At 38.4% G+C, this 23,911-nt stretch overlaps 1 protein-coding gene across 5 annotated transcripts in view; it reads right to left on the bottom strand.

The window, feature by feature from the left end:
• The window catches only part of DGCR2 (DiGeorge syndrome critical region gene 2), a 67,780-nt gene that overhangs the window by 13,424 nt on the left and 30,445 nt on the right, over positions 1-23,911 (bottom strand). For 2 of the 5 annotated variants that reach the window (XM_067539923.1, XM_067539925.1), the window contains 5 exons: positions 17,362-17,487; positions 13,666-13,885; positions 11,600-11,676; positions 7,108-7,284; positions 5,403-5,606 (listed from right to left, as the gene is read on the bottom strand). In XM_067539923.1, coding sequence (XP_067396024.1) covers positions 5,403-5,606; positions 7,108-7,284; positions 11,600-11,676; positions 13,666-13,885; positions 17,362-17,487 — 804 coding nt within the window. Of the gene's footprint in view, positions 1-5,402; positions 5,607-7,107; positions 7,285-11,599; positions 11,677-13,665; positions 13,886-15,615; positions 16,363-17,361; positions 17,488-23,911 lie in introns of those variants that run through there. The other 3 variants (XM_067539924.1, XM_067539927.1, XM_067539928.1) reach the window with 2 other exon arrangements.

The following is a 23,911-nucleotide window of genomic DNA, read 5'->3' as shown; positions in this document are numbered from 1 at the left end:
CAAGGCACTAAAACAATTCTTCCCCAACAAGTCAAAATGGATAAAGTATCTTCTGAAATATTTCAGATGTGACTGCTCAGCAAATTCCTAGCACTGAAGCCTTTCCCTGCTCCTAATTCCTTTAAAAATATTCTTGTCTACAACAGTATTACAGTTGCTGCTGTTGCTGCTCACCCACTCAGACAGGAAGAGTTTGTAATCTGCTAACTCAGCAGCATGATTTATTTCCCCTTGGTCTCTCTTTGGATTACTAATCAACATTAGGTAAATTAAAGTTTTCTTTCTTCTTAGAATGGGGTTTTGGGAAGATACCCAGAAATATTTGACAAAGACAAACCTGTACTAATTAAAGCAAGAAACTTATTAGTTTGGCCACCTAGAATATCTGTAAACCCCCAGAGGGAAAAAATGACAAACTTCATTTCAAAATGTCAGTGTTTAACACCACCAAAACTGACTTCATTATGAACTAGGTTTTATAGCTGCTTAATGAATCTCTTCCCCAACAACTAAGTTACTTAATAAAATAAAACTAGCTACTCAGACAATAGAATACTATTTCTACGGAGTCTTCAGTTTCGCTAGGGAATGGTCTTAAGACAGGGAATACAGAGTGATAAAATATACTCTTCAAAAATAACATTCATGAAATAGTTAAAATCCAAATCATAAACAAGGATTAAAGAACATTGCAGCAAGGTTATCCCAAATCATCTCAATCCTGTCTGTTGGCTGATGTTGCACTAAAATCGTTTCTGAAGATAAAAAATTTGGTATTAGGATAAAGGCAAATCTCAACTCTGCTGATAAGAGTGTGAGGAAAGCTGTTGTTCCACCCACCCCTTCCTAGTGCAAGTTTAAGCTTAACTTTCATGCTGAATGTGAATGATAAAGCAGGAAGAAGCTAGCAGCTTTTAACCAGGAATGTGACTTACAGATCAGTCTTATGATAAGCATGGCTACCAGATAGATTTGCAGCCAATAAGCACTTGCTTGGTTTCTACTGTCATATACTCAATAGAAGTGTATAGGATATTTGGGTTTTGTTTTTGGGGTGGAGGAAGTGGAGAGAAGAATCTCCACACATTCCATCCTGTTGAATGTTCTGAAAAATGATCACATCTTTTGTAACCTGAAATATATGTAGGTTATTTTATTATGCAGAAAAATGCCAAGCAATCTTAAAAACATAAAAAAAATCTTTTTTGAATAAGCTCCTTTTAGAGAGAAACCAAGACCTAAATTCACATCCAACTCACAAGTAATAAAGTACAGAATAAACTTAGATTTGTATTGCCCAACAATAAAAACCCAACCAGCTTTCAAATATTGGTTCAACTGATCAATATGTTGCATGTGTACCGAGTAATTACTGAAGCACTTCTGCAGATTTTATAACTACTTCTTACATTATATCTACATATAACTAGCGAGTCCTTAGAATACAAAGCCATAGTCTTCCAATAACTCCCTTGAAAAAAACAGAATCAATAGATTCTTAGACAAATGCAAGCAAGAAACCTAGATCAATTTCTCCAGGACCATCCTGTAAAATCATAACTCACAATATACGGTATTTGTACCAACACAAAGTCTGCTGTAGCTTAATAACAAGTGAACAGTAGTCCTCCTTCCCCTAAGCAAAAAACCCGCAAAAACATTCTGGTCTGAGTGCTCTTGGGGCAAAGATTTCTCTTGTGCCAGCTAGAAAATGCAGCAGAGAGGATAAGAAGCTTCAATGAGGTCATGGTTACCAGTGAGAGAAAGGCACCTGCTTCCAAATAACTCTAGAGGAGCATGTCCCAGGAACCACAGGTATATTTTCTATCTTGTGCTTTAAGGGGTTTGGCCATCAAAAAACAGTTGAGGCAAAAGGAACTTGGCAAACCAGGTTAAACTTTGTGGCTCCACAGACTGCATTTTCTCATTCTGCCTGTAGCCCTGGTTACAGAGAGTTGTGAACCTTAGCCAATCTGTATACCCACTAGCACAGTAGTTAATGCACATGCGAGGCCATAGACACTGAAGCTTCAGTTGGAATGTCTAGCACTGGGCAAGAGTGCAGTAGATATTAGTCTGAAATCAGGAAAAATCTTATAGAAAATCTTCCTAAATGACTGAAAAAATCCTATGTTGGCAGTCTCTGCTGAGTCTTCGAGGAATCCAAATACTCTCCATTACCTAGAGAACTATTCCACCTAATGAAGACGAAACAAATGGGGAATCTGACCTGGTAAGCACCTTACATATCAGGGGATGTCAAATTGCATAAAGATTCCGTTGCTTTCTCTCCACTTGCTGGTTTGAATAAAGTATATCCAAATGACTGCGCTCGTACAGAAGAATGAAAAGAATAGTGAGGACATTTACTTTTTCAAAATAACCCGATCTAATAAAACTATCAGATTATTTATACCAAATTTTGTTCCGTGACAAACAGCACCATCTACTGGTTAGCATACATTAAAAAGCAAATTAGTACTAATCCAGGCTGCTTTGCTCAAAGCTATTGCTCTGTTTGAATGTTGACAAACAGTAGCATCATGCTATTCTCATCAAAAACCAAGGGAACTTAGAAGAGTGAATAGGTTTGTTAAAAATAAACTGAGATGGTCTTTACTTAGCACTACTGAAAAAACAGAACTAAGCACAAAAATGTTGTCTGTTGTCTGAACCAAGGTATATTGGAATTGCCATACCAGATCACACTAGTGGTCTATCTCAGTGTTTCTTAATGACCGGTCCATGGACCGGCACCAGTCCCTGAGATCTCCCTGACACAGTATAGGAAGCTGGTTCCTGGTATCAAAAAGGTTGTGAAACCTGGTCTATCTGGTCCAACACTCAATGTCTAGCGGTGGTTGGTTCTTATATGTTTCAAAGGAAGGTGCAAAAATTTCTCTAATGGACAATTGTGAAAACCTAGCCATAAGAGAAGTTTTTTCCTAATCCGCAGCAGCTGCTGGTCATCCTGAAGCAAGAGTTTCTCTCTTTATAATTTACAGATTCCCTTTTATCCACTACTTGATGTCATGCTCAGAGTTCTGGACTGGAAATTATTTTCCTTTACAGAAACCATGCTGATCTGCCCCATCATATCTTAATCTAGATTTATTATAACTCCTTTCACCAATTCACTCAGTACTGAAATAAGAATCACTGGTTTATAATTCTCAGAATCTTTGCACCACCACTTATGGCAAAGTGCCCTTCCATTGCTAAGCATTCTAGGTCACCTATTTCTGCTTTTAAGCTTCTTGCACTGGTACACAGACATTTATAGGTTTATCTACTAGGTTTAAATTTACCTCATAGCAGACATCATGGATTTTTTTGCCCCTGAACTGTACCACTAATTTCATCCTGTCCTTTCTCCATTCCAGTAGTGATTTCTGGCCTATCCTTCACTACCATATAGATACTCCTTTATTTTTTTATAGAGTTCTCTGTGTTCCTAACATCCCTAGTGAATATTAATGGGATCCGAATGCTCCTCAGACCCTGAGAGTCAGTTCCCTATTTTCCCGTTTGAAAACATCACCAAATGCTTGCCAATTTTCTGTGCTGCTTTCACTTTGATTCAGACCCATTGTTATTAGCTTTCCTCTACTCCAAAAGTTCATCAGTGCCCTGTAAACATAAACCTTCTTTACATCACTTAATACTGAGACCTAGAATTTCTTCATCTAGCTGGTCCTGTGCAGGAAATCAGAAGCATTTGAACTTATCAACTTTCTTAATCTAAATTAAGGTGCTGGGACTTCTCTTTTATCCCCCCAATGCACGGTAATATGTGCCATGATAACAAGTCCCTCCCCACCACTCAGTAGAACTTTGTCTACATCTTTTGAGAGATTGACCACATTTACATATCAGGCAAGTCACCAAATGATTTCAGAACAGAAATAAAAGTACATGAATAAAATTATACACTAGTCACTAGAGAAAAGGAGATATGCCCAAGACTCCACCATAACATTAACTATCACAACTCTGGATAGTTGTGTTATCCATCTATGTATCCAATCCCTTTTTGACGCTTGTTACATTTTTACCTTCAGTGGCATCCTGTAGCAATGAGTTCCACAAACTAATTACATGTTGCATCAAACCTTGCAAATTTTGCATCTGCTGCCTTTCAATGTCACTGAATATCCCCAACTCTGGGGAGCTGATGAAAATGGAAAGAAAAGGCCTCTTATGAGCTCATCTCCAGACTGAAGTAATTGTCTATGCTGAGTTTTTTGTCTCTCTAATACCCTGGAACCAACAAAACAACACTGCAAGCACATGCAGCAAGAACATTCAAATGTTATAAATACAATTAAGACATTAAAATACACTTTGGGGATTATGCACAGCAGTTAATATAAAGAACAGGCTCAATACCGAATGCATGTTTTGCCCTCATTTATCCAGAGATAGGCAGCAGCTACCATCAGACACTCAGGAGGGAGGGAGCATTCAGATGGGCCCAACTCAGTCCCACCAGAAGCAGGCTTTTAGACATTGTTGGCCTGTCTACATTTTTGGGTTCCACTCGCAGACTGAACCTGAAGCTATTCTCGTGGGGTAAGTGGTGAGAAAGGAAGGCACTCTGGCTCACCAATGACAGAGCAGATACTCAGAGGCACACGGAAAGAGAGGGAGCACTGTGTGCCGTAAGTTTACTAAAAGACTACTTTCTACCAAGACAGATTCATATACTTTTATTAATCCATTCCTGGCAAGATCACCTTAACATTAATGCTTATGTCCCTTCATCTTGATATGTCCTTGACAGGTCTTAGTTCTCACCAGTTTTCTGTGTGCCACCCTCCCCAAGGCCCCTACAAGTCTCCTCAATCCTTCTTTCATGGCAGGGTCCTGTATTGTCACCTGCCATGCCATGGTCTGTGCCCACCACCCATCTCCAAATGCCCCCATCGCCACCCCCACTTTAGGTCCCCGCTTCCAATCCTCCCAGCTCATCTGCATTTCCTTGGGGTTCCCTGATTTGCTGCTCATCAGTCACTAAGTCCACCTCCTTCCATATCCCTGCTCCCTGCTCCCCCCTCCCCACACCACCACCATCATTTCCCCCCTCCTCCTTCAGCCCCACAAGTCAAGCTGCTGCCTGACCTTTATGTGTATGCATCGGGGGCCACAAGAGACATTCCTTTGCTTGCAGCACCAGGCAGAGCGGGAGTCTAATTGTCCTGTAAGTCATGTTTTGCCTGTGTTCCAAATTTGCACCAAAATAAGGCAGCTTGTGCCCACTGATACTGAGAACATTCCCTGAAATGTTGTAATTGATGGGAGGCAGCATTCCAAAGTTGTTATATTACAAAGAAACAGATGCCATCGAGTCGAGCATTAGATCTCATTTCACTCAGCCAAAAATATGCTGTTTAAACCCTTACCTGGATCTAAACATGTAAATTTGCAGCACTCCTTCGGGTCTTTGCGATACTGCTGACAACCTTGGGGCCGTTCACAAAGGGCTGCCACACACATCTCTGGTTCCCCATTGTGACAGGTACAGCTCAAACAGGGATCATCCCCTTTTGGGGTGAAATAGTAGCCTTCATCAACAATGTTGTCTTTGATATCAACACAGGTCTGGCCTGGAACAGAAACGTGTATCAATACCTCACCAAAAGAAATTGTACATGCAGCTCTTCTGCCAGAGTAACAGGAGACCAATTCGACCGGATATGTAAAATTGTTTAAAAATAAGCAAAGGTTGGAGATGAAAAAGACATGTACAAACTGGGTTGTTTAGATTAAAAGAACTGTGAAAAGGGATCCTCAAGGATCATGGTAATGCCATGGGCTGGCATGACAACAAGCTGAAAGATTCTAGATATGCAAGGATTTTTTTAATAACTGAAGTCACCAAAGTGTGTTTCATTTAGTCAATGTTAATGGGATATAGTTGCCAATCTTTAAAGACATTTCTTATCCGAGGGTCATTGAAAGAAACAGCTGAGCAGTTGGACTTCAGCTCAAGCCATCTCCTGGGACCCATAAATGCCACTGTTTGGTCTTCATTGTATTGATCCTGAAAGATGTCTTGACCAGATCAAGCCAGAGAAAGGAAACCAGACAGTATTACCACCTCCACAAGCTTTGGCTAAATCCTGACCATCTGGGATATATGTCTTCAATTCCAGAGGTCATTCCTTCCCTTATGTATTGTTTTTTCTTCCCCAACTTGTATCTTCTCTTTCCTATCTCTCTCTTCTTGCCTCCTGTCTAATAACAGTCTGCTTAGCTGGACAAGACAACTCTATCCTTTGCAACACTGTGCTAAGAGCTAGTGACCAGAAAGGTAAGCTAAAAGCAATTCTTGAAACTGCCAGACATTAGAAGTTTTGCGGGTCTCAGGAGTAGCAGTCAAGACCATGTGCTGTGTCTGCAATTTCTCAGCACCTAGCATGCAAGCCAAAGAAAGCACCAGGGACAGAAGTTATTTTTCCTCCTCCCCTTCCGTGTAAGTTAATCTTACTTCATTTTAAAAGAAACAGGATCAGACTTCAATAACAACTCAAGATCATCTAACTTTTCTCCAAAAAGGGCCACTAATGCCTTCCATCTTCAATGCCATCTGAAAAGATTGTCAAGCAGGTGTCTCCCCTAGAAAGACTTTATACAGTTTAAAACAGGGAATAAGGGAAATTGTTGGAATGAAAGCCTTACTTAATTCTTTACATTCTAATGCTTCTGTGTTTAATAAAAAGCTAGGGTTTTTTTTTTGTTTGTTTGTTTTTTAAATAGTGGTTGTTGCAAGTGGAGTAAACCAGGGATAACCTGACTTGAAAGCTTGGAAGAACACAATTAATGGTTTAAGGTTAATATTTATTAAAAAGTCTCTCTTAGCATCTTATTTTTTGGCCCAACACTCTTCCTTATCAACATGAAGGCCTATCACTAGCAACCAATGGTGTTAATCCCCCACTTAAACATACAACTAATTCAGACAACTTTTGTAGCTGTTTGAAATTCATTGGTGCAGGACAAGACGCAAGTAGGACAATTAACAGATTTCTTCTCGGAGCGCTACATGTTTATAAGTCATCTGCACAAACATTTTATTATGATTATCTGCACTGTATTACAACTTACTTCTTTTGCAGAGGAACGAAGACTTCTCATAGCAGTTTTCAGCATACCAGCTGTGTAAACCATGATGCCGAAGGGTGGGTAAATGGAAACACTGAAGCTGGGCACAAAGAACGTTTTCATTTTCCGACATGGCCGTACCAAAGATAGGGTCAGGGGGCAAGAATACTTCTGAGGAACCTAGGGTGAGAATTTATTATTGGTGTGAGCAGCCTGCAGGTTTATGAAGCTTTAGAAAAGCTTTCTAGTGTGTCATTTACTCCATGCACAGCCAACTTCTACAAGGCTACTGTCCTCTAATTTTAGCAATGCTCCTTGAGGTAAAAGGGGGTGTGAGGAACAGGAAGACAAATTGCGGTCTACCAAGATAAAGCTGTTTGTGAAGAGGAAAGGCTGCTGTAGTTATACTATAAACTATATGTTGTTTAAAGTGCCAAAATGTCATTTTATATGCCCATGTAATCTTATCATGATGAACAAGGACGGATCCTTATTCCACAGCAACTGCTTTGCTCCAGTCCCCCTGCAAAGCTGGCTCGGTTATCTGAGGATTCCATTATCATAGGGGAATCCCAAGTGAGAGATCCGACAGCTCTTAAGCCACCCTCTCCTGCCAATGCCCAGCACAGGCAGCGTAGCTAGGGAAATGGCACCATTGTGGTTTCTTGACTATGTTTGGGTTGACTCCTCAGTACTGTAACGGCCTCTTGGAGTCATTAACCAGCATCTTTATTTCTCCCACCCCCATCACTGTGCTGGTTACCAAACAGCCAGGCCTGAGGATCTAGCCCTATGTTTTTCATGCTAATGTTTTCACAAGGTAATCTCATTTTCACATGTTTGCTGTATAGTATATGCTTTGGGGCATGAGGGGCAGTTGTGGAGCAGTGGATTGAGCACAAGGCATGGAGCCAGCATTCCTGGACTCTATTTCTAAATGCCACTGACTGCAAGAGACATCATGCACATAATTCAAGGTCTTTGTGCCTCAGCTACCCTACCTGTAAAATGGGGATAACACTTATCCATCTGTACTAATCCCTTTTGGAAATTATGAAAAAAGTGCAGTGAGTGCAAACAGTTTATCATTAAACTAATATAAATCACCTTTGTCTGTTACATTCAGATAAACTCAGATTTGCTATCAACAATACTAAATTACTAGTCTTTTCTTCTCTGGAGAGAGTCAGTATCATTGAAATATAAAATACACTGATTAAATGTGATTCATGACACAATCCAAATAATGTGAAAGTTCCATATTGGCAACTTCTCTAATTTATAAGTTTTAATGACAAGCAAAAGTGTTACAGATAATGTACAATAACTGGAGATTAGAGGTAGCAAGTGTATGTTTGTAATAGGGTCAACAATTTCAAACTTAGGTGCCTAAAGTTAAGCTGTCTAAATTCATATTTAGACAACCAAGTATAAGTGGCCTGATATTCAAAGTTGCAGATAAGTGGCCAAGTATAAGTGGCCAGATATTGAAAGCTGACTTCAAGGGTCAGCAACTGTGGGAAAAAAAGTAGACCATAACATATGGATTTAGGAGCCCAACATTAGGTATCCAGGCTTGAAAATATTGGCCTTAATATCCTGACTCCCACCCATTATATGGTTAACACGCTGAAATGGTCCTCTGATACAAAAGCCTGTGGAAGTATTGTTTGACTTGATGGGAGAGATTTATTTTATGAAACTAGGATATCTACTGCTATCTCCTAAGAAGAGAGCCCACCCACCAGATTATATAGAATTGTCATGGAGTAAAATTTTCAAAAGTAGCTAAGTGATCACTTTTGAAAATGGGACTTAGGTACATTTGAAACTTTTCCCTATAGTCTATTTTTAATAGACTTCCTTAAAGCAAGGTTCTATGGCATCAAGAAAACATTAATTTATATCACCCTGTGACAGATGAAAAGTTAGAATTGTAACATTAACTATTAATGGTATATATTAAGAAAACAAAAAGTTATAACTACTCTAGTTTCACCAGCAGATGGTAGTGCAGTCAGCTTTCTAGTAAACAGCAACATTTTCCTTCAAGAGAAAGGATCTGTATTTTTCCTAGGTTTTATAGGTTAACTGATAATTTATGATATTTTTTGTCCATCAAGGTCCATGAATTTAATATAAAGAGTTTGCAATTTTTCCCCCTTGAGAGAAACACTAAAGTGCTACTCTAAAGCAACTGTGAAAGTGGCACCTCCTTACTCAGCAGAGAAGCGCTCTATGTATATTTGGAGTCAGATCTGCCTACTTTTGCAGCAAAAATAAGTACTTTGATTCCTGATGGCATTGTAAAGCCAATGCGACTTTGGGACAGTTGAGCTGGACGCTACTTAGGTAGGCCATTCACCTGCTTTTAAGCTGGGCTGTCCTGTTTTTGTATGGTTTGTCCCCTGCCCAGTTTTATTGTAAAACTGAGCATAGTTTTGTGTGGGATCACGCATAGAGGATGCCGTTTTGCAGAATACACTGCCTCAACTTCAAAGATGTGACCCTGAATGTATGGTGTGTATAAGGTAACACCAGAAGAGGTGAGGGGGCCCATTCTGCAAAATGGCGTCCTCAGTACAACATGACTTTGCACGCACTGTGGAAGGTCATGCTGGCAGGGACAGGGACTACTGAGGGGATATCTTGTATAGTGGGGATTTGTCAATGGTTACTCTATTGCTACTACTTCTCACACATCAACTGAAGTGTTAACCAAGTTCAAACTGTTTGGTCAAATTCTGCTCAGAGTCATGTTTATGTACAAAGGATTTGCACACAATGGAGTTACAACAGGTGTTAGGGCAGAATTACCCTGCACATTGTCAAAAGTGAGGACTCAGAAGGAACTAATACAGATGAACTTTTAGATTTTGTGTTGAGTTTGCAAGCACTGACAATCAGGACGCTTGTTTTTCACATGTTAAGGAATTAGTCCAGCAAAGCATATAGGTACGTGCTTAATTCTACACAAACGTGTAGACTCGCTGACTTTAATGGTACTATCCATGCTGAAATGCTTTGCTATACTGGGATAGTGGACATATTTGATCTGAACATACAGGGTGGTTTAAAAAACAAAACAAAAAAGCCTACAGTCACTTTTCAGAGTATAGCTGCATTTGAAAGTGAATCAGCTTGGCAGTCTTGCACTGGCAGAGCATTTGTTTCAGTTGGATAAACCAAGGGAGACAAACTATTTAGAATCTAGGCAACACTATACATCAGCATTTCAGAGAAGTTTTTTTTTTTTTTTTTTTTAAAAACACATTTAAAAAAAATGTTAAGAAGGTTTACAGCTAATAGAGTTGTAAACTGACAGCCTTGCAGACTGAAGCAGTTTGTGTACAAAAAGTATAACATACATGCAAGCTTCCCTGCACCCGAGTCAATGTGCTTTATCTTTGTTCTGGAGAAGGCATAAATGCAAATCATATTTTAACCATCAAAACTTAGACGAACTATTTCAACAAACTCTGTATAAGAGGGACCAAATGATACCAGCCATATGGAAAATTCTGGCCCGTGCAAACCAGACCCACTTTAAAATACCAAGGTGAAATTTTGTTACTCATTCTGCAACAGACACCTATTTCAATAGCTACATATTTATGCTACCTGTCCATTTCCCACATTTCCATAAAAATTCAACTGTAGATTACTTTTTATGTAGCATTCACTTTGGTGACACTGCATATTTAAAGCTCTGAGATTGCTCAAAGCTTAATCCTGGAATTTCCTGGGCTAATAAACTATTCAGTTGTTTACTTCTTTTTGTTAACACTGAGTCTGCTACAAACATCCAAGCAATACAAGAGATAGGAGATACTTTCACAGGTGTCTGGAGATTTGAGTGGCACTTTGAAAAATTTGGTGAGATTACAAAATGAGAGATAAAGCAATACCCATTCATTTCAGTGTTCTTTATTCTTTTTACACTAAAGCTACATGCAAGTTGTTTCAATTTACATCATCACAGCTAAACCTACTTATTCTACAAGTGATTTCCCACAAACTATATATGTTTTATGGAGATTTTGTAGATAAGATTAACAGCCAGTATATGGTACTATAAAATTCAGCCAAATTTAGTTGCCAGAGAATGGCAGAGCAAGAAAGGTTTCTGCAATAAAATCAGGACCTCTCCACCTTCCAAAATGAGAAGTTTCCATAGGTAATTGAAATATTTCCATTCTATGTGGGGGTTTCCTTTGAGAAAGATGAATCATTCTTCCTAACATTATATTCTTCAGTCATTTAGTACCAGGAAATTTCTAACACCTAACCTAAATGGTGGTTACCACAGGCATTCCATTTGATGTTGTGAAGCAGTTCTCCCTTTGAATTATAGCACCTTATTTCCCTCTTGAAAGAAACTATGTCCCTATAGATTACATTCACAGCTTGAGGACAGCTGTTTTGAGCTTATGTTTAATTAGATTTATTTTTAAGCAAGGTGCATGGAAGTTAGCATCTAGTTTCAGAAGCTTACCTTTATAAGCCACCTCCCAGTGACCTTCTAGAGAACGATTTCGGTTGGTGATGACATACTGATATCCAACCCAGAACCTATCGTTAAAGAAATAGGTATTTTTAAAAGATTCCAAAAAGTAAGAAGGGAAAAATACTACCATAAAATTGAGAACAAGTAATACAGAATCTTACTACTAAGCAGGGTGGATAAATATCAATGATTTATTTTTTTTTAAATCTGATTTTTTAAATTTAAATCAGATTTTTTTTTATTTAAAAAAAAATCAACAATACTACATTTTTCTCTCGTTTAAAAAACAGTTACCATTAAATCTCATCACAAACATGATAAACCTACACTTACAGTCTCAAAAATGAATTAATGGCTCTAGTCTGTCCAGCCTAACTACCAGCTAAGAAATCAATTGGGAGTTGAAAAAGCAGGAAAACTCGTATTTCTCTTTCAGTCTATGAATAAAAATGACAGTGAGAATGGGGAGGATGAGAGCTTGTTGTAGAAGTTTTAAGGACAGTGTACGTTTAGTATTGTGATGGCTTGTCTGTTAAAGAAAATTTGAAAATTTAAAAAAAAAAGTATTTAAGGACAGCCATCAGCCGGCAACTCAGGGGACTGCTACAATTGCAAATGTGAAACATTTATGGAACATTTAATATTTAGTTTAATAAAATATAAGTGCTACTGGGTTTGTGTGTGTGATTTAGTTCTTACCATTCCTAATGTACTTGCTGCTGCATCTGCAGCTTGACACAGGTAATGAGTACTATGTACTATTTCCTAAATTAATAAAAATCAAGTTATCTAAAAAATTACACAAAGTATACCCTCCTAGATGTTGTAAAATGCTGTACTGAGTTGTCAATTAATATGTTTTAGTGATCAGATTTGCATCATTGTTTAAGAAATATGTGAAGTAGTATTAGTGGGAAACTATTTAAATCCATGATTTTCTTTCGGTGATTTAAATCATGATTTAAATCAAGGTGATTTAAAATCAATCCACACTGCTACTAAGTTTCCTATTTTTAATTTAACACTGACAAAAATATTGTAATGCTCCACACTGTTATATTCCATGTCTAATATTGGGAATATATTCACCAACAGTAGTTTTTGGTTTGTTTTTTTAAAAAGGATTGTTGATATTACATAGATATTGGTATTATTTATTTTATTGACGTGATATGTTGTGATTTGTAAAAACTATACACAAATATCAAGTTCATAAATTTGTTGCCGTGGTGGCACTGAAACATCTTGAATCCACAATTATACAGATGTATCACAAAATCCAACTTACTGCAGTGCATGCTCTTAAAATATCTGTCAAATGCATTTCTGGTTCTAATTCAGCATCAGACAGGAAAGAGCAACAGTAACAAAAAAAACAGTACTACTGATGGCGACAGAACAGCACAGCAGAGCACTGATGAAAAACCAAAGAATAAAAAACCAGTAATTCTATTTTTTAAAGTAATTATATTTTTCGGGAAGTAGTCCTCTCTCAAATAGAACAGCTGAGAACATCCTCCCCTCACCCTAAACTAGAGCAGAGATTCAGAGACTTCTCTCAGAATACATTCAAATGGCCCTTTCACTCCTATCTAAAGCTAGCATCTTTTTCAATATTACTGGTCTTTTATTGCCAATAAACTTGACAATTCAGTTAAAAAGTTTAGAGAACACTAGAATTCTCCCAGTATTTCACAGAAAACGCTCAGCAAAATGCACAGTGCACTAAAATATTTCATTCTTGCTACAATTGTTCTGTTTCCTGTTCAGAGATGCAAAGACACAGACTGAAAAGTTATTTGACTGTAAGCAAACATAAGAAGTTCACCGTTTATTCACTAATGCTGGTTAAAACAGAAAACTGATGGCAATTGGCAGTAGCTTAGCAATCACAAGGCTAATGCTTAATTTAAATCCATTTTTATCATTAAAGTCTAAGCAAACTGAGCTACTTAGTTTGTACAACATTAGCAGTTACTTATTAATTCATGTAGAACCACTTTCATCCAATATGGAATAGGTTTTTTTTTTTTTTTTTTTTCCTTCTTACTCACCTACGTTGGTCCTTCCTTCCAAAGGCTTTCTCTTCTAGGTCCCACTCCTGTGCCAGGATGAACCTGAGCTCCTGATCTGTGGTGAAGGTGGCCAGAGATCCATTCACCCTCTGACATGTCTGCACAGCGTCCCAATAGTTCTCCCCATTTAAATACACCCTGTAACAACTGGCTGTGCCCTCATAGTGATGCCATCCTGTTGGGCACTTTCCTAGGAAACATGGAGAATAGAAGGGAAAAGATCCCCCAAAATTAGGATCTTAACTTGAGCCAACGTATCTACTGGTTAAAAAAGTCAATATTTATTATAAATATTTTCAGTGCAGCTTGCACGTATATATATATACACACACACACACACACAATCTAAAATCCACCCCACAACTATGAGATGATGTGCACTAGAGATTATGGTGATGTTTCCTGACAAAAAGGTTTCTTGACAAAACTTGTCTCTCTGGGATTTCAACTGTTTAAACACGATTTACTTTCACCACTTTTCACCTGCGCTGTAGTAGCACCCAAAGGCCATATTCAGGCTAGGCTCTACCATGCAAGACACTGACCACAAACACAATCACAAGCCCTGTCATTGCCCTGAAGATATTACAATCTAATTGAAACAAGCAGCAAGAAGAAATAGTAGGAAGAAAAAAAAGGGGGGGGACCTAGGGGGAGAGAAAGAAGAGGATGAAGAGATTGATAGGATCATTCAGTTACACAAGTTAGCAACATGCACAACTTGATGCTTCCAAAGGTTTTTCCTTCTTTTATTAAAAAAAGTTAATAGTACTCGTGTTCACCTACTGCCACTAAATATATCCATTAGTAACCAATTACATTTCTTGCAGACTTCACAGCAGAAGTGGGTCTTTAAGAAGGATGTGAAGAAGGTCTTATGGATTAGTTCAGGGAGGGCAATTCATAAGTAAGGTGAAGTACAGAAGAAAGCGTGGAAAAAATGGACCAATGGACATTCATGGCTGGCACTACTGGAGTGGATAGACATCCACTGGAGGGACTTAGAGAGAGAGCACAATCAGAGTTAACAGGAAAAAAAGACGATCTTAGCTGTTGCATTTGGTATGGACTAAAAGCAGCGCAATATTAGTTCCACAACACTTGCCAGGGCACAGTAATCTCGGCAATTATTTAACTTTTGCTTGAGCATTCATATGGTCTCTGTTCATAACCAAAAGGATCCCAATACTTTCTTTGAAATCACAGTGATCTCTATCATAAAGTAGTGAAATAATACAACTAATTTACCATAACCAAGTTCTTTCTAAATATGCTAAAATTTAACAAAGTGGAATATTAATTTTTCACATGCTAGAGAATTATCAAGGCTTTTACAGCTCTAAGGTCCTTTTGCAATCTTCCAACCCGTGTTTTTAGAATTACTTATGTCTTAAACTAACAAAATCCTGACTAATCTGTAATAGTCCAAATGTTTTGAACGAAGTAATAAATACAAGTTGCACAAAATACTATATTATTGACCCAAATATGAAAATGAAGTAACCAGGATTTGAAGAATCACATTTATACTGAGGAGTTCATGAAAACAGATATAGGTAGTATAACATGACTGCATCCATGATCTGAGAAATCATGTTTAAATCTTCAATACCCCTCTTCTGCCTGATTTATTTTTAAGAAGTGCATGCTCAACAGGCTGCTTTCGGGAAAAACAGTCCAGCGAGTTAACACAGTTACCACTTACTTCTTGAACTACAGCTCTCAAGCCTTTTTATAAAGTAGGATTTCCTGGACTATTATTCCCAGTTACATTTCAGAGACAAAGTGCTACCATAGTGATGTGAGTGGTGTAAGAACAGATAGAACGGTATGGCAACCCACTGGATTACGTGGTATATTATGTTATAGTCACCAGAACTACTTTCATACAAATTTGTTATAAAAGAATTTAAAAATCAACAAACTTACCAAAACTAGTTAGGTCCATCAGTATATAACAAAATTTTACATACATTAAAGAAAATCAAACAGATTTTTTTAATCTTCATGAAATGTTTAAATTTTGGCTTATGTTAGCTGTCTGCTTCTGTGGCACAGTTTTTATTTATAGCAATACTAAAACAAAATAAAGACAGATCAGAACAATGAAAGAGTTGAAAAATTTCACTGCCACTTTCAACGCCTGTCCCCTTACCCACTTATCAATGAGATTCCTCATTCTATAGAAGATTCATTCTGTGTAAAGTCACTACCACACACGTTACAGACTAGTTCTCCTGCTGGGATCTATATTCACCCTTCAACTCCACTTAACTGCTAGCCCGAAATTGCATTAACCCACCAAAAAGCAGCATTAAAGAAGTTTAGCACTAGACATTTCAGCATGAGGTAGGAGAGTTCTCTACTATAGTCAAAAGGGATTTTGTTTTAAATAGCATATTAAAAGCCAAGCAACTTTTTCTGCATCTTGTTTCCAAAAAGAAATCTTTAAGCCTCACTCATTTGGATGTTCAGCATCTGTGTCTGCTTTTCGTTCAGTCTCTGTCACAGTAAGAATGCTAGGGATTACAGACATAGGCTAAAACAGCCATGCAAAAAGTTTTATACAGTGCTCCCATTTACCAAGACTGGGTAATTTTCTGACTGGCAAGAACCTCAGCCTAATTATCATCATCAAGATTGGGTAAAGAGCACCTGTGCGAGGGTTGGCATATATTCAAAACAGCTGAGCAAGGAAGGGCTAAAGTGATCATTAATACATTTAGGTAACTGAATTCTGAGTGTTTTTCTCTTTAGAGGGATGAGAGATAGCAAATTTCCAAAATGCTTTATTTGCTAAGAACATTTTTCTGTAAAGGCTAGCACTCATACTATCAGACAAACTGCTATTATAGTTAAGAGGTTTTTTAAGTTAAATTATTTCTCTAGGAAACTACTGTTGAATCACTTGGGTCTAATTTTTATCCCACTATTTTTCTAGAGCAATATTAAAATAAGTAAGGTTTTACTCCCCACTAATAAATTTGAGCATCTGAACTTGCCCTTAATGAGCCAGTTGGACTTATGCATGTGCTTTATTTAAAGCACTTGAGAAGTATTTGTAACACTGGGACCTTGATTTAAAAAGAATGCTTCTGTGTTGAAACTAGTCTCTCAGGAGAAATAAGATCAGATTTTCACATCTGCTGAAGACCCATACATCCAACTGAAGACAATACAACCCAGGAAGAAAAGCCCATAATTTATAAACAGAAAATTCCAACTCTTTTTTCACAAAACCACTGCTATTGTGAAGTACTATTCTATACTATATTAATACATTACCAACAATACAAGAACAAAGATGTATTTAGAGTTCCATTCTCAGTCTACCATGTCACTAGAACTGCTTTAAGGAACAATTCATAATTACCATGTTATATATAACAGTGCTACAAATAACCTTATCAAAAGAGTTAGAATACAAATACTTAGATCTCTGGCATGTATGCTCTTTGGACCGCATCAGCACACTTCAGTTCAAGAAAAGCATGCGATTTAATGACAACTTGAAAGTTAAGAGTCCTTGGACTGTCTAGCAGCTCTAGAACCACTACTTTTAATATTACAAAAAACTCTTGCATACTGAAGTATGTCTTTGCCTTGAGAGAAATGGCCTAATTTTGTGAACTGACTTCTAGGAATTTGGACCAGGTTCCCCAGTCTGCAACTTACTGCTAAACCGGACAGGCTGCGCCACATTGACAGTGTGAAAGCGGGTTGTATCTCCTCCTCTTCCTCGATTGTGCCTGGAATCCACATTTTCTTTCCCATGATAAGATCGTTGGTCCCCAGTCAAGCCTAGAGAGAAAAGAAACACACATGCAAAGGCAGTTTTTCATTTACACAAAGGTAAACTCTTTCATAAACATCTTTCCAGGTATGAATTCAAGACAAACAAAATTTAAAAAGTCAATAGTAATTATGTACTGTAGTTGCCTGTAGGAAGATATACATGCCAGTGTGAAACACATACCACTGAAAAGAGCCAACAAACTGGTACATGAGTCTTGTTGATTAAGTGAATAATTGTGGCAGGATTTCAACAAATGCAGTTGTGCACAGAGCTTGACATGCAGTAGTTTTAGCTGTTCCAGCAAATGCATCATTCCCAGGGCTTTTTATCTACTCTTCTTTGCACAGTCTATGGGTACTTAAGTATTTAACTCACCCACTCCATCATCCCACAATGGGCGGAAAATTCAAGAAGTTTTAAAAATGTAAATTTGAGAAAAGTGTACCTGAACATCTTAAATTGGTAAGATTATGTCCAGGAATCTAGGTTTTTGTTCTATTTGAATCATACATGAACTGTGTTTGTTAACCTCAATCATTAAGACATTAATCTCTTACACAAAATTTGCTCAAATAGCATACTGATCACAGGAAACCTAAGAACAAAACTGGTCAGGACCAAGGAGACCTGGTGCTTGGCTACCTGGTTTCTTGTTCATATGCTGATAGCCTTCTAACTGATAGCCTTCCTCTACAGCACAGGGTCAGGATTAATTGCCAGTTTTATCTGGGTACATCTCACAATTTCCTGCCATTGCAGGGAGCTTAGGCATTGGTGCACCTCAGTCCCTCCTGTTCTCTGCCTGTGACAGATAATAGTCTAGTCTCCTGAAAGCTGTAATACCTACGTCTAATTTCAGTTGTTGGGTTTAGTGTGTAGGTGGTATTGGCGACTTGTGATATAAAAGAGGTCAGATCAGGTGATCCAGTGGTCCCTTCTGGCCTTAAAATTCTAAGACACCTGAAGTAACTCATTCTATTAACACAACATTGTCAATTGCTAAACAATACATTGGAGACTTCCAGATATGGAGATACCACTGTCTGAATAGAATTTCCTGTCTCTGGCTCAAGCGAAGTTGAGAGGCAACAAAATCTTTGAGTACCACCTCTCTGTAATGAGAAGGAGGTGCCAATTCCATGAATATGCAATAGTGGCAAAGGTGTCACTGCTTTGACAAATTGTCTTTGTACTGTACCAATATGCCACAAAGATTTTCTATACTTTTTGGTTATTGCTTCCTTCATAAAAATGTTAATGATTCTTGAATGTGGAAAAAAGGAAATGACATTGAGAGCAATTCTTAATATACCAACCAAGGCTAAAATATCACACTATCACAATCTAGCCACCTGAGGGCTTCAGCAGGAAACAAGGCATTGATTTTAACACCCATGTCCACTCACAGCTTTAATACCCAAAAGTAACAATTTCTAGAAAATGACGTACCACTGTTTCCTCTAAAGTATTTCTGTGGCCTTCACTAATATTTAAGATTAGAATGATAAGTGATGACAGCAGTGGCTTTAATGGACTGAGACAATCGAGATCTGCAGTCCCTCTGAGGACAGCTAATAAAGCCAACAAGCAGTGTTAGCAGGTAGGAATGCTGTGCTTGTCATTCTAAAAGACGCAGGTTCAAACAAAGGTTCATGAAGTGAGATTTCATTTCTCTTGAGAAACTCACTGCTCCCCACATTCTCCAGTTTATTTACAGACTCATAAAAACCACAAACAAAACTGGATTAGCCACAGGAAAACAGAAGAATACTAACAAGTATTCACTCTAGCTGCATTACAGACCAAGCTGCTAGTGCCAGCTAAGTTAAGGTTGATGCTTCCCATTATATGATCCTGTTTTCAGTTGCTGACAATTTTACCAAACTTTAACCATTCAGGATGAACTTTTCCAAGCCAGCTGTCTACCTCAGGCTGAATTGTTTTTGGAAAATTTAAATAAAAAATAGTTTAAACTCTTTCCCACAAAAGAGTTTAAGTAAAAATGTAATTTTGCCCATTTAAAAAAAAATTCTTACTACCATTTTGTTGCAAAACTAGTGCCTCCATTACTTGAAATTTGGCAGAAAGATGTGCCTTTGTGTTATGGCTGCTGTCGATTTGGGAAATCTGCCTGTTCAATGTATGAAACTGCTATATCAATGAATGCCTCTGTCTATGTGCATCCACCATTACTGACAAGACTTTAAGCACATTCTGCCCATTCCCCCAAAGACCATGACGTTAGGACTCAATGGCCTATTAAATGCAAAGCACATTGGGACAATGGGTTGGCTGGAGGAGGCAGAAGTCACTTCCTCCCACTGCAGAAAGCAGATATTTGGAGAGTGCAAAATTCCCAAACAAAACAAAGAGACAAAAGATAAAACAGGGGTCACAGCTGTCAGGAGATAGGGCTTGAGAGACGGCCTGAGCCCTAAGAGTGTGCCTAGAAGCCCCAAGACAGTGGCTGTGCCTTGACTCTAGAGACTTTAAAACCAAACGGGATCCAGCTGCTGAACCCCTCAAAGCAGTCTGGTGCAAGATCTTTTGCTGTTCCTGTGAAAACAGTCCAAGTTACAAGCCTTTGAAAAATCATCGCAGTTTGCACACACACAGTCTCTACTTGTTAGAACGTGGCAGCTAAATTTTCTGAAGATTCTGCCTGTACTGAACATCCTCCAGTCCAGGGCTTCAGGCACTCAGCAGGACTTCCCTTACAACGGCTGCTGTCAGCTCCAGCATCCTGCACACCCAAATAGAGCAGGGAAACGGTTTCATTTGCTCTCAACACTGCCCCTGCTGGCACCCTAGCAGTACAGAGGAGAGGATGGAATCCAACTAATACAGAGGGGACAAAAGCCAGATATGGGGGAGGGTTAAGGAGCCAGCGTAGGAACACAGATTGGATCAGGAGACACAGGGGGCCAGAATGGGGGACACAGGGCTGTGACAAGAACAGACTGAAAAGTGCTCTGGGAGAAGGGTCTGTGGTCAGTAGACAACTCTTCTCCCACAACCCCAGCCAAAACAAACCTCAGAAGGAAACCCTCGATTCCAGTGTCAACAACTCTCTGTCAGCAGATATCTGTGAAACCTCCGGTCAAAGCGTGTCATCTCTTTCTAGTAGCTGGTCCATATAGCAGTAGGAGATTAACTGATAGAGGATGACACTTAGCTCAAGTAGCAGAGTCCTGTGCAGTAAAGCTAAAAGGTTCAACTCTACTGATAAACCAACCACATGGGGGTTAGCAGGGATCCACAAGAGGGGATTTGGGGGGTTACTTTTTTAGAAACCTCATGGATTATATACAAAAAAATCTACAATTAAAAGACTGTTAAGATTGCAAAGTCAAACACTCAGAAGTTAAAAAATGTCAGAATGAAGGCTGCCTGTGCAACCTTAATTCAGCCCCTTCTGTACATACATTACAATCTACTCACATTATGACATACTATTTTCCACACAGCCCCTACTTCGTTCAGTGCAGAACACTGGTCTAGGAATGAGTTAGGGTTGTGTAGTGACAGTGTAGTGACACTATCGTCACTAGGAGCCCTGCCTGATTTGTTGCAGATGTTGGTAGGTGGGTAATAAGGCAGGGTCTGCAGAAAGACAAAGGATGGTCTCACGATTAAATGCTGCCCTGGAAAACTGGATTCTTATATGGTGCTAAGCAAGTAACTTCAACTAAACATTTCACACATGGTCACTGATTGTGCATTCCTCATGTTCTGGATGCCTGCCTTGAGATCCTGGTGCAGTGGTTCTCAACCAGGGATACCTGTATCCCTGGGGCACACAGAGATCTTCCAAGGAGTACATCAATTCATATAGACATTTGCCCAGTTTTACAACAGGCTACATAAAAAGCACCAGCAAAGTCAGTAAAAACTAAAATTTCACACAGACAATGACTTGTTTATACTGCTCTTTTACACTGTACACTGAAATGTAAGTACAATATTTATATTCCAATTGATTTATTTTATAATTATATGGTAAAAATGAGAAAGTTAGCAATTTTTCAGTAATACTGTCCCGTGACACTTTTGTATTTTTAGGTCTGATTTTGTAAGCAAGTAGTTTTTAACTGAGGTGAAACTTGGGGTATGCACGACAAATCAGACACCTGAAAGGGTGCAGTAGTCTGGAAAGGTTCAGAACCACTGTCCTAGAGTCGAGTTTGCAGAAGTAGTGAGCACCCACCACTGTAAATGAAGTCACTGACAGCTGTATTTTGAGTATTAAGTGTTATATAACACTAGATATTCTGAAAAGTCAACCTTTAGTCATCTCAAATTGGGCACCCAAAAGTAGTGGACACTTGATCTGAACTCTGAACCTCAGCTTCCCAGCTGAAACAAGTATTAGACTAAACCACCTCATAAGAGTATTGTGAACAAATTCATTCATGTTTGTGAAGCACTCCAATATTATAGTGATAAGTGCTACAGAACAGCCCTTGAGGAAATTAATAATTACATTCAGAGCAGAGTTTGAATAGTAAAGTAGTCCTGGGACCACACATTGAACAATGAGGATGAAGCTATTTAATAGCTGCTCATTCAGCAAATACCCCACCTCCGATGCACTGAATGAAGCTGACTTCCTGTGGAAAAAAATTAGTGATCATGTAATTAATAACTCTCAAAGCATACACAAAAGGCAACCTACATTCTGGCATTTCCTAATTGGAATGCTAGATTCTGTGACAAACATTCTTTTAATGTAGATTCTGTATGAAATTGCCATAAAAGGTTGCTGGTTTCCATACATGATCTGCTAGTGTACTTATCTACCGGGAAACACAAGAACTGCTGCGGTTTTTTGTTGTTAGTTTTAAACACACATGCATGCACTACAGCTACTTTGTCCAACAAGACAGTTTAACTGCACAGAACAACCTACTAGATAATAAAGTTTCCAATTCTCATTTTTAGTGGAGGTGAGAGGGGAATTAGGTCATCTCAAGATTAACTACCTTTTTGGCCTAAAATGAACCCACCATATTTTTAAAAAATATTTCCAGTCATAAGTGGTCTTTTCCCTGTTTCCTACTTTCTCTGTGCAAAGGACATTCAATAAGTTTAGTTCAGACATTATGCATATAAATTCCTATTGGCTAACATTACTTATCATGGGACAACTAATTCAGGTCATATGCAGAGCACATGTATTTTAAGCTTTCACAAGAGCTAAAGCAGAAGAAGAATTTCAAGAGGCTTTGAGTTCACAGCGATCAGACTACTGCTAAATGATTACATTTATAGAGATTTGCTGCTGGCCAAATCTTTGGCTGGCTCCATCCAGGAATTTCTCTGTGAAGAGGGACAGGTGGGGAGGAGTGCAGGACCACATAGTTCTTCTTATGGACTCACAAAAGGTCATGTTAAGAAAAGTAATGAAGTGAGTGGATGTTCAATGAGACAAACACATATAGTTCTCTCAAAGATGTTGCTCCTAGATCATTGGGCTCAGCACAGACACCTTGTTATAAATTGGATTGCAGACCTAGGAATAGAACAATGAAGGTCTGTTGGAGAGCATTGAAAACATTGAGATCTCCTGATCAAGGGCCCTTTGAAAAAGCTTTATTGTAGGGCAATTAAGTTCAGGGTGAAGATGAAGTTATACAAAAGGGCTATGATACAGTGTCTCACCACAAGACTTTAAATGTAAACAGTCAGAAGCACATGGACTACCAAGTCTGGGGTGCTTACTCCAGTAATGTGTGCTATAGAAAAGACAGACAGACAGATGATTGTCAACTATAGTTGCATGAAGCGACTGCTGTTAACAAGATTTGGAAAAAGAGTTAACAGGATAAATTTAGAATATCCATTCCCTGTCTGTGCAACATGATAAATGAAATAAAAACTGTTCAAGAAGTATAAGCCGAACTGAACTGAAGATGTTCAGCACAACTCTGCCCACTCCCACTATTCTTGTTACTGAAAGGGATTTTTGGCCTACAGACCTATAGAGAAGGGAATATATTTGGAGAAGCTGATCCACACAGTGAAGCTCTTTTAGTGGCAAAAAAAGAAACTGTGAAATCCAAGGAGGAGTAAGAAAAGGTATCAACGTTCTCATCTCCTATTGGTACAATTACAGAACAGAGAGTGCAGGTGGAAAAGCACAACTACACTACTCCTGAATATGTATTGGCATTCTTAGATTCTTACCATTTACATCAAAGTTTAATCTGTTACTACCTAGAATTAGAGACTAGTGTTAACAATTAAGAAATTACCACTTGTAACTCACTAAAATGGCAAAGGCTTTAAGAGATATGACAATCTTATCTACTAGAAATGTTACAGCAATACTGTTTCAGCATGAATTATTTTCAAATCTACTACTCCTGAAAAGGAACAGAAAAGAATTATTTCATGTGACTCCATGACTGAAGCAGAAAGGAGTTGCAG

The sequence above is a fragment of the Emydura macquarii genome, unplaced genomic scaffold, assembly GCF_026122565.2.
Source record: "Emydura macquarii macquarii isolate MOO-44397 ecotype Brisbane River unplaced genomic scaffold, CSIRO-AGI_Emac_v2 contig_554, whole genome shotgun sequence".
NCBI classification, from domain to species: Eukaryota; Metazoa; Chordata; order Testudines; family Chelidae; genus Emydura; species Emydura macquarii.
Note: the sequence above shows the minus strand (reverse complement) of the source record. Positions and strands in the feature narration are given on the sequence as shown.